Here is an 11,467-nt window from a genome sequence, read left to right on the forward strand (position 1 = left end):
AGAAGACTTGGCTCTTGAACCGCAATCGACTGGTGTTTTCACTTTCATTCCGATTATCCAGTTATTACACTGGGGAATGAGACCAGGCTAGACCAAATTACCAATGAATATTAAACACCATCATTAAAAAACAGCGTATTAAATAATGAATATGGCAATGTGGCAAAAAATAACACTAGTCATTAAAAAGATATAACGAATTTTCTTTGGGAGCCGATAAAATACCTTGCATAGCAGTCTGATTCACTCCTGGTTTTACTCTGAGTGTAAGACAATACATTGGAGCTTGTTACAGATACATTGTTGCTAATCAAGCTGGTATTGAAACCCAGAATGCAACAGGAGTCTTATTTTCAGCCTGCGGTGCCAGTTGTCCGACAGGTAAACATGACCTCTATTTGTCTTCTCATACAAACACCACAGTGCCCAATGCCAGTGATATTTCTGAATGGACCCAGGGCATTGAGGTGAGTGTGCAGCATTTACCAGCGCTGCTCCCCTTCACCCAGCATTGGATGCAACCTGCAGCCAGAAGTGCAGTGAAAGAAAAAAATAATAGAATCCAATAACAGAACAATAATTTGGTTTTACATTCACAGATGGACAGTGTCATTTTCTCCAATTAATTTCACCAGGGAAGTGTTCAATTAGATTTATTCTGAATAATTACAGAGTTTAATTGTCATGAAATCGATCACTTATCATTTATCCTAAAGAATTTAATAAGAGAAAAGTACATGTGGCAGCTTCCAAACCTGTCATTGGCGCTGCTGGGAATGACCTTTCTCTTACAGTCTGGTTAGAGAGAGAACGAATGGCTTTGTTAAACTTGTCAGCTCTTACACATATTACTCATCAATGCATCATTTAAAAGTCCAGTTTTAACAGCCTCGTAATGAATCTAGTTTAGATAGAGCTGAAAGGCAAAACAGTGCAGAAATCCTATTGTATACAGACAGGCTTAGATTTGGCGTAAGGTACTGTTAGGGTTTCCACCTGTCCCTGTTTTCCCTGGATCATCCAGGTATCAAGGAAGGTGTCTCGGGATTTTCAATATGCCTTCCTGGGACATTAAAATATACTGGTTTTTAATCTTACCCTGTTTTTAATCTTATGCTTCCACATCCATGTAGATTATACAGCAGCACTGCAATACCAGTACCATAGGTTGAGCACAAGTTAAATAAATCAAGATAATATTACTGCAATAGATTTTTTTTTGTTGTTACCTCCGAGGTGGCAACCCTAGGAATCATACCCAAATACAGCCCAATATAAGTAGACGTTTCACCATAATATAGAGATATACAAATACAATAATATACACTATGTCAATGCAAATACACAAGACAGAGGTTCTGTGCAATGCCAGCCCTTATTGCACAGAATGAGCACGAGCCAAAATCCATTGCTCATGTTAATTCAAATGTCTCAAACACCTTGCTATAGCCCAGGGGGGTCCATTCACAGTCCTGGAGGGCTATTCCACTGCAGGTTTAACAGGTAAAATCATATAATTAACTACTTCAGGGTCCAGGTGAAGGTTTAATTGGTTCAATTAAATCATTTCGACAGGGTTGGGTAAGACCAGGAGTGGGATGTCCCACTTTGGCCACCCCTATAGCCTACAGCTAAAGTGCTGCATCCTGGTACCTGCGCAGCTGAAGGTCACGTGGTTTGATTACAGCTAGCCTATGGGAGTGAGTTTTTGAACTACAAGACAGTGAAGTGATTAGGAAGCAAGCAGCAGCAGTTTGGTATCTGTATGTTGTCTTTCTTTCTAATATCTGCATATTCAGCCAAACCGCTGTATAAAATACAAGAACCAAAACGAGAATGCTGCTAGTGCTAATCAGAGGTCAGAAAATGGATTGTGAGGCCATGGACATGTAGTATAAACCATGCCTTTACAATGTATTATTATAGTAGTACGTGTATTTTTAATTGGGATAGTGCTTTTTGCATTTTCGGTTTGAAGTAGCAAAACGTATAGTGGGACAGTTTTATACCTGTCCTCACCAGCGGAGGGAGCCATTATACGAATCTCGCCGCTAAAAATTCCATTGAACTCACTTATGTGGAGAAAAAAGAATACACCCTCCCTCCCTCCCTCCCTCCCTCCCTCTCTCACTCCCTCCGTCCCCTTCCCCTATTTCACAAAACCGTATCAACCTGGAAAGGACACTTCTGACATAGATACCAGCCCCCGATCCAACACTGCAGACTGGCAGCCTTCTTGACCAAACAGAGACGTTTCTTCCCCTTGCACGCGACTATAAGCCAATCAGGGTCGAGGCAAGGGCTGGATCTCTGATTTCCAGTGGGGCTGATTCGGGGAGGAAGTCGGTTTTTAATTTCTTGTGGCAGTGCAAGCGCTGTTGGATAGCAGGTGAAAGGTAATTTTAACAGAACTTCGTTGGCCAGAAAAGCAGCGACGCGCGTTTATTTCGACTGTGACGTCTCGTCAAAGTTCGGACCAGCAGAAATAGTATGTTGTAAAATACCAGGTAAGCGTCGGACGGACGACAGTTCAGCTTTATTGTTTATTTACTTCTGTTTTTGCACCATAGAAACGGTGTAGTTTCCGGGTGGCTTCGTATTTTAATTCAGGTGTGTAAACCTCCTAGCTCATTGGCAGTGACAGCGTATCTTGTGACAGTATTTGGGGTGGGTTCTCTTTATGTATCATCTCAAAGACAGACACAGCCAGGGCGAATACTTTTAAACACAACCAAACCTGCAGGCCCTCATGAATCGTAACTGACGGGTCGCTAGCGAATCGTGGGCCACGCGCCTTCGTTTGACCAATGAGCTTCCTCCTTTTGCATTATATTGCTACCGTCCTAACCGTGCTGGATTGAATTTAAGTATTTTGTCCCTGTGAATCAGAGTTTCTTTCTGTTCTGATTCTGCGTGATAGTTTGGTGATACAAGGTACGCTAAATCAAAACTATGTAACGCTTATTGTGATCCACTATAGGTATGCTTATGTCTTGTTTTATATAAGGTGGAATCATTTTAAAGTAGGCATGTCGGCATGCTTGAGTCGGTTTACCCTACTTAAACATTTGTTTCCTGACTAGATGAATATAGGGCGAGTGTCTGCCTTGTCCTGCCCAAGCCCGATGCAATGTTGTGTGCTCTGAATATTGCGGCGTATTGCAGCAGACGCAGCACAGGCTCACAGCAGCGTGTCCCTGGCTGTAGTTTAAGTCCTACTCATAGTTGCACCGCATTCGGTAGATTTTTTTGTAATAGACTAGAATGCATATGCAACTCTAATTTTATTATCACCCTTGTTAGATATTCGTTGACAGTAGGTGGAAGTGCATTATATTTATTGCAATTTGATTATTTTTATATATATATATATATTTAAACAAGATTTCAAATGCACCCCACACAGTGTAGGGCTAAATATCACAATTCGGTGTGGATTGCAACATACATCATACTGAGTTTAAAGTCCCCCTTAAAGGGGACTTCTGTGAAATTTGATGGTTCTTGATACTCACATTGAAAACAATGAACAACACATTATTATAATATAACATTTATTCACAGTTGACTATTAACAGATGCTGATTTGGTTGAATTTCACTAGATCTCTATACAACTGCCTACTGTTATGGACTGTAAAAAATATATCTAAGTTCTGTTTTCATTTTTTCCAGTAAAGTGGATGTGAGAGGCTGCAGGGAGATTTCACCATCTCTATCTCTTACTGCAAACATTTGAGTTCTGTACAAGAGAGAAATCCTTTCTGGAGCATGTCTAGTACAGGACACAAGGTAAGCAAGCTGGAGCGAAAACAACGGAACAGAAAGAGACATGGGGCTGAACTACAAGGTGTTGACGTGACTCGCAAGTGGCACGGAAAGTAAACTGATCACCACAATAGAGTATTGAGTGTCGTTGACCAGTGATGTTGGTTTGGCAGTTGAGCGACAGGAACGTCTGTTTATACAGGTGTTGCTGATCTTCTCTACAGGTGTTCTTCTCTTTGTAGAGCTCTCAAGATAGAGGACAATCCCCTTTCAAGGTAGTAAAGTGTTGGAGCTTAACCACTTAAAGATGTGCGTTGCTTTTAGAAATGGTAAATACTAGTCCCTCATATTTTTTTTCATTGTTTTCATTGGGACACATAGACTTTGTTTTGAGTATTTAAGAACTTTTTTTTTTTGTTTCTTCGTGCTTAGCGCTGTCAGTCAGTGTTATAATTTTTATTTATTGTCACTTAACATTAGTGCTGTAATCAGTTGCAAAATTATCCCGCAGTTTGACTTCCGAGACGGTGCCTAATCAAGATTCACAAAGGAATGTGATGCTTTCATTACAGCACTGCACATCATATAAGAATCTAGGTCAACTGAGTTTATGCATATTAATAACGGTTTGGGAATGTGGGATTTGCATGATCTGCCTAAGAGATTGAACAATGTATGTATTTCTGTTTTAAAGGATGCTGTACAATGCAATCGTTTTTGCTCCAGGAGATGTACAGTACTCAAATTCCATTCAGTACTTGGAATACTTAAATAGTTCTACTGCTTAAATTACATTCACCAACAGAGGACTAAACTTATCTATATTCTAGTACTACATGGCTGTCTTAAGACTACCACAGTAACCTATTCACTTAGTAACCTATATTTTATTTGATTGCAATGGTGAGATGTTCTATGAAGGTCTTGGGTGTGATTAATCATGCTAGGTATTGCCACACCTAAGGTTTAACACAGTTATCAGACACAGGAGTTATTATAAAGAGGATTGCTCCGTACTTGAAATTGCTTTCGAAGAACGGACTCTTAGTTATGCAAGTTTTAGGCTGCACCCTTTTGCAAAGTTGGTGCTCAAGTCACACACAGAAACCAGGGATTTAAATCAGATGGCACTTTATCCTCCCAGTCAGTTTTGATAGAATGCATTATCACCCATAAATGAATCCGTGGCCAGGCTCTGAGAAGAAAATCACATCCCAATCGAAAAGAAAAGGCATACAGTATTTTTCATGGGTAGGATAAACCATAAAACATTGTGGTTTTATACATGAGCAAGTAATGCAAAGCCTGGGTAAGTCATAAGCAACGCCAGCCAGGGCACTACAGCTTCATGATGTAGGCCTACATGGCGTAGCTAATGGGAACAGTTTAGAGTTGCGTTAATTCTTTGTAGGACCTTCAGGGTTGCCTTGAACATTGTATACTGCCGTGCACATGCAATAGAGAAAGCTATGTATTGATAACTGATCACTTCAGTGAAAAGCAGTGACGTTCCTGACTGTACAGTGTTTCTGGACTTGTAGTACACAATTAGTTTCCTGCTTATTCCTTTTAAAACTGTGAAAGCCTTGCACAACTAGTGAATAAGGAAACAGGAAAAACCTGCCCATTCCACTGCAAATAGTCAACACTGGAAAGCTATTCAAACCTTCTCAGTAATGCTGATGCCATTCCCATTTGTTTTGTTGCGAAAGCATTAACTGAGAATACGTTCTGCTGCAGTGTAGTCTAGATAGCAGGGTTTGATGCAAAGGGAGTTGGAATAGTGCTTTTGTAATACAGCAGTAAGGTAAACCACTTTTCGTTGACCCTGTTTTTCAGCTAGTAGCATTTACGGTGTAACAGTGAGGACAGTAGAGCTACTGGAAAACCTCTTCGAGCTTGTGTGAAATTCATCACTATCCTCTAGTGATCCCCTCTTGAGTAAACTGGCCTTTTATGCGAAGCCACACCCTAGTTTATTTTTGTATTCAGTTGGCATGCTGTCCAGCCCTGCAGAATGAAGGAAACAGATGTGTAACTCCTCCGCGGGAAGCCTGTATAAATGTGAAGAGTTCATCTAACATGTCTGCCAGTAGCCAGGTTTGAGTGATTTTAAAGTTCAGCCATTAAAGAGCTTTTTTAATCATAAGAGGTCAGAACCCCACCTCTCCACTGAAGTTCTGTTGCGTTGGTTGATGTAGCTGGCATTGATGTACAAAAGGTAAAACTACATGAACATGTGCACTGTGCTCTGAAACGATGAATATTGAAAAGTCCTGCACTCAACTGTTGAGGGGGATCAGACCCTCCCTAGCTTGATTCTTTCACTTTCTATTTAAGAACACTTCCCCTATCGATGAAAAAAGAATTGCACTTGTATTCTAGAGCATGATGCATGTCTATTGAGTAAAATCATATAGCAAGGCTATCAAAGTACATCTGTGTGTGTGAGCAGTCGTTAGAAACTATAGATGTTTTTATGCACCTTCATGACCGTGTTGAAACTCTTTGGTATGCATGTGAGTTCTTTCATGTTTTTGTGATTTGCAGCCTCTTCAATGAGTCAGGCTGGAATGCCGTCACATGTTCAGCAGTTGGAGAAAGCTAGCTTCCTGTGTTTGATCTCTTTCTGGAGCCATTATTAGATATGAATTGTGTTCCTTTTAATATTAGTCGGTCATTGTGACAAGTCAGAAATACAAGATGGTTAATTGACCCGCCTTGCATTATATGGATCTGAGAAGACTTTCATAGAGATTGTGTAAGGTTGGGTATTGTCTAAATGAGGGAACCAGGTCTTGTGAACTCTGCCTGTTGTAACACGCGCAGTGTCCTTTCATTTTAAAAACAAAAACTGTTTTAACTTTGATACGCGTGTTTCTGTGGTCTGTCTTCAAATCTTTGTGCGCCAGACAGCCCTGTTTTTTGTTGTTGTTTAATAAGCATGTACCTATTTTATAAATCAAAAGATCAAATTTTGCATCTGAGTGGCATTTAATGTATGATTTTATAGTATTCACACATTGACAAACAGTTTCTGTTAACAGAAAAAAAAAACAATACAGCGCGTGAACCTGTCTGACGAACCTTCGAAGGTTTAAGACAATCTTCGAATTCCTAGCTAGCGAACGAACCTTCGGACACAGCCCTATGTATTAATAAGCAAAACTAAAAATGTGTTCTTTAGAAATAAATTATTCTATGACTGAAAGAGTGTCTCCCTTTGGTACTGAAGACACCTGTGCATACTCATGAATATGCATTCTCGGTCGTAAAGAAACACTAAACAGTTAAACCTGTTGATGTAAGAGCTGTATTATAAGCACAAGTCAGTAGTGTGTACACGTTGTGTGGGGATAGTGTTTACAGGATATGATTTTGGGATATGTACCCTGGTGAGAAGGTTTTTTCTTTTGTCTGCAGAGATCTGACCGTGAAGATAAATGTGTGCAGGGAGAACACAGAACCAGTCCTCCACGCACTTCCTATGGCAAAAAACAACTTCCTTCCATACCGAAAAATGCAGTTCCGATAACCAAGCCTATATCCCTGGCTGCTTCAGCACAATCTACCAATGGAACACATGCCTCGTATGGGCCCTTTTATTTGGAGTACTCGCTGCTTGCAGAGTTGTAAGTAGTTTCTAAGTGTGTGTTTTGTTTTGTTTTTAATCTAAATCTACTGTAAAATGAACCCAGTAATTGTATCATTGCAGTACACAGCTTAAACAAGTTAAAATAAATATACATACAAAATAAATGGGTCAAAACAGAGTCAGTGCCACTTAATAGTAGTACTAAACTCCATAGAGATGTTGGAAATGCATGCTTGCCAAATTCTCAGCTATATTCTCAAGTAGCAAATCTTTACTCCTGAAGATCACAAAATACTTGATTTAAAACATTTAATCAAGTTTTGATTTTAATTACATTTATTTATTTATTTTAATCCTGTAGCACCTTGATGATAAAACAGAAACTGCCTGGAATCTACGTGCAGCCATCCTACCGATCAGCTTTAAGTATGAGCCCACTTCTTCTTCTTTTTTTTTTTTTTAATTAAAAAATGCATTTAAAAAAAATAAACTTTGTGGTGTGTTCCAAACTAATAACTTATGTTGGGTCTTATGTTGCAGTGTGGTTCGGGGTTATTTTTATCCGACATGGACTGTACCAGGATGGCGTTTTCAAGTTCTCGGTTTACATCCCTGATAACTACCCAGATGGCAATTGTCCTGTAAGTAATTTAAACCGATCTAAACAAAGTGCTCTATTGTTATAGACCCTGGACCTAGGGGGAATGGGAATGTGCTTTGGGTTGAGTCAAATACTGTTAGGATGCTGCGGATTCCTCTTGTGCTCCTCAGGACACCATTCTAAACTTTTATAAATCTACATTTTCTATAACAATAAAACCCCTCTCTCCTCTTTCTCTCCTCTTCCAGCGAGTGGTATTTGATATCCCAGTCTTCCACCCTTTAGTGGATCCAGTATCGGGGGAGCTGGATGTGAAGAGAGCATTTACAAAGTGGAGGTCCGTAATGTCTGTATACTGATATTGGAGTCTTACAAAGTAGACCGATCAGCTACTGAGAAAATAAACGTCTTATTGGCAAATGTTTAAAATTTGTAACGAATGTTCAGCACAGTTTTGACTAGTGTCTTTTTGTGATAATTTTGTTCCCCTGGCTGTGAAAACATATTTGACAGCAGAGGTCCTGCATTAGGCTGCAAATTAGCTGATGCTGTCAACATACATCAAGAACATTTAAAATCTATAAAAACAGTGCACTCTCAAGTCTTTGCAAAATGGATACAACATCTAAATGTTATCTATGTGTGTAAGCGTAAAGGTCTGTGGGAGGCTCAGAGTCCGTGTTTGGTGACTTTACTGTATCTTTACCAGCAGACCACTCCCTGCACGGTGTCCAAATACCATTCCAATGTGTTTGCTCCTCTTCTGTTCTCCAGACGGAATCACAATCACATTTGGCAGGTACTGATGTACGCCCGCACAGTATTCTATAAGATACAGACGGTGGATCCCCTAAACCCAGAAGCTGCAGTGCTGTAAGTTCTGTCAAGTTCTCTATTTTTGAGATGATGGTATTGCACACTGGCTGCAACACAAGCTGCATTTTATGTAATTTGATGCATTACATTTAGGCTTAACTTTTGCGGTTTACAAAATTAGAGTAAGTAACATTTAATATAGCAGGTAGATTTAAAGCAGCCTGTCCTCAAAGTAGGTTTAAGTCCTTTTTTTTTTTTTTAATACCTGTAGCCCTTGTGACAAATTTGGTGTGCAGTGTTTGGCACCTAATTGTGCACCCTCTGCACATTTGTCATTGGGTCTTTGAATAGAGGCAGATTATAAGGCTTATCCAGCAAACAGTGCCCTGTTGAAATTGAGCTTGTACTGTGGTAATGAGAGCAGTGAATACTGAACACAGTGCTGCTGCTGATGCCAATGCTGTTCTTTTGAATCCTTTTTGTTTTGTTTTACTTAAACATCATATCCATCAACAATAACGACATGTTTGTTGTGTTTTTTTCCCCGTCCTTTCCCCTCTGTTAAATGGAGAGTAACTAGTTGTAATCCGCAGGTATGAAAATGATGTGCAGCTCTTTAAAAGCAAGGTAGTGGATAGTGTGAAGCTATGCAACAGCCATCTTTTTGACCAGCCTAAAATGGATGATCCCTATGCAATCAGGTAGGTAGGTAGGTTTGTGTTCATTATTGTGTAACATGTAGCCTCACGTTTTCAAGCTGGTGGCACAGTGGCTACACCTTGATTACAGTAAATGTCATTTGTATAAGTCTCTATTAAAACAATTAAACAAAACCAGCTTGTAGTTTTTAAATATAATATATTCATTCATATTCCTCCATATCTTTCCAAAGCTTTTCTCCGTGGAATCCTGCTGTACATGAAGAGGCAAGAGAAAGGATGTTTACGCATAAAGTAAGTATTGCTGACAGATTCTGTTGAGGTCCAAAAATAAAATACTATGTTGGAAAATGGAACCGATCGCTGTGTAATAAACTCCCGTGCATCTGAAAGCTTGCTCTTCTCAATTACGGATCTATATAGATGGCACTCCTTTTTATATGGACTTTTCATTGAATACCAATTGAACTACTGATGGGGTATGTGAGAACCCTTTTTTAGATTAAAGTTTAAATGAGTAGAGCCCTGTGTAGTTGTGTGTACATATAAGGGGGTGGGGGGGGAGGAAAGGGTGTTTTTTTGGTTTTAATGTTGTGGTGTTGTACCTAGAGAAGGCCTGATGAGCACCCCAAAAGCGTGCAGGTGTCGGGCTTGTCGTGGGTGAAGCCTGGATCAACTCAGCCCTTCAGTAAGGATGACCACATTCTGCAGGCTTGAGCTCTTCCAAACAACTTGCTGTCCACCACTTTCTACTAACGGGGAGGAGGGGCGGGTGGGCAGGTGTGACCAGGAAATCCGTGAACTCTAATGAATCAGTACAATTTCTTGTAAAATAATAGACGTATATATTGTCAGATTCTTTTTTTTCTTTTAATTGAGTTATGCATACTTTAACTGCATGGACCTCCTAGTGTTTTGTTTCCAACTGAACTGACATTTAAATGTGTTTTGGAGAATCTGGATCCAAGTAGTAGATATGATATGGACTTTGAACCAAGTGAATGGGTTTCAGACTGCACAGGTTCAAGTGGAACCAAGGCATAAGGTGGTCTGTGTTTCAATACAGTTATTGCAGATAACACTAATGGTGACCATTTAATTTTCAGTCTTCTGAGTCAGTTTTGTTAAATCCTGCCGTGAAGGTGTATCAATCTTAAGTCTTAATGTTTATAGGCAGAAGGTAAATAGTATTAAAATATGAAGCTGATGTTAAATTGTTATAATTTAAACATTTTTACATGCAAGTGTTTTCGCAGCCATTTTACGTTTTTCTTGAATGCGGTTGTTTTGGGTTTCTGTGTGTAAATGTTAGCTGACTTATTGTAAATAACTTGTTTAATTCTGTATTTAGCACTTTGAAGTGATTTTATTGTGTTGAGAACTGTATTCTTGACACACTGGTATGTAATTTATATGAAGTTGGATTTGTTATTAAAGCACACAAGGAAAGCAAGGAAACTATCTGGGCTGCCTGTTTTATTTTTATTTAACACTATTTAATTCTGAACGGTGCATTGTAAACACATTTGTGCTTTCATCTACTGACCACTTAAAGCGAGATATTGATTACTCTTGCTTTTGGTGAAATCGACTAGCCATGGGTGTTTATAAAAGTGACCTATCTTTAACAAAAACTATAACAAAAAAAATTCTGCAAGTTGTCTTATGTTATTTATAGAATGTATAGATAAAAGATGAACTAGAAAAGATGTGGAGATTGAGAGCCAGTTAAGATCCAGAGTATGAGATCCAATAAGGCACTCTGACCAATGCCACATTTTTAGGAATAGATGTGTATCCTGTAATTTGAAATTAATTTTAAGCTACTCTGATGCTTCCAATGCAGGACTTTGTTGTAACCAGTTTCTTAACTAATTCATTGACCCGGCTGAAGGTCAATTAAATAATTAAGCACCTGGTTCAAATAAAGTCCTGCAATGGTACGCGTTGTTCGAGGCAGTCTTACTACCCCTGGTTTAAATGGGAAGCATGTATAGGAAAGATAGCCTTCCGGTTGCCCTGATATCAG

The 11,467-nt window shown here is 39.3% G+C and overlaps 1 protein-coding gene across 3 annotated transcripts; it reads left to right on the forward strand.

The window, feature by feature from the left end:
• Positions 1-2,238: 2,238 nt before the first annotated feature.
• On the forward strand, positions 2,239-10,896 carry LOC117425332 (AKT-interacting protein-like). Of its 3 annotated transcripts, none has more exons than XM_034042188.3 (10): positions 2,239-2,396; positions 3,675-3,791; positions 7,191-7,399; positions 7,724-7,788; positions 7,903-8,003; positions 8,212-8,300; positions 8,738-8,836; positions 9,373-9,480; positions 9,672-9,732; positions 10,048-10,896. In XM_034042188.3, the coding sequence occupies exons 2-10, from the start codon at positions 3,771-3,773 to the stop codon at positions 10,153-10,155; spliced, it is 861 nt and encodes a 286-aa protein (XP_033898079.1). In that variant the 5' UTR covers positions 2,239-2,396; positions 3,675-3,770; the 3' UTR covers positions 10,156-10,896. The 3 variants fall into 3 exon arrangements, with proteins under 3 accessions (XP_033898079.1, XP_033898078.1, XP_058849920.1); XM_034042187.3 differs by having other exon boundaries at positions 2,240-2,507; XM_058993937.1 differs by lacking the exon at positions 2,239-2,396 and adding an exon at positions 2,830-2,934.
• Positions 10,897-11,467: the final 571 nt, after the last annotated feature.

The sequence above is a fragment of the Acipenser ruthenus genome, chromosome 20, assembly GCF_902713425.1.
Source record: "Acipenser ruthenus chromosome 20, fAciRut3.2 maternal haplotype, whole genome shotgun sequence".
Classification (NCBI taxonomy): domain Eukaryota; kingdom Metazoa; phylum Chordata; class Actinopteri; order Acipenseriformes; family Acipenseridae; genus Acipenser; species Acipenser ruthenus.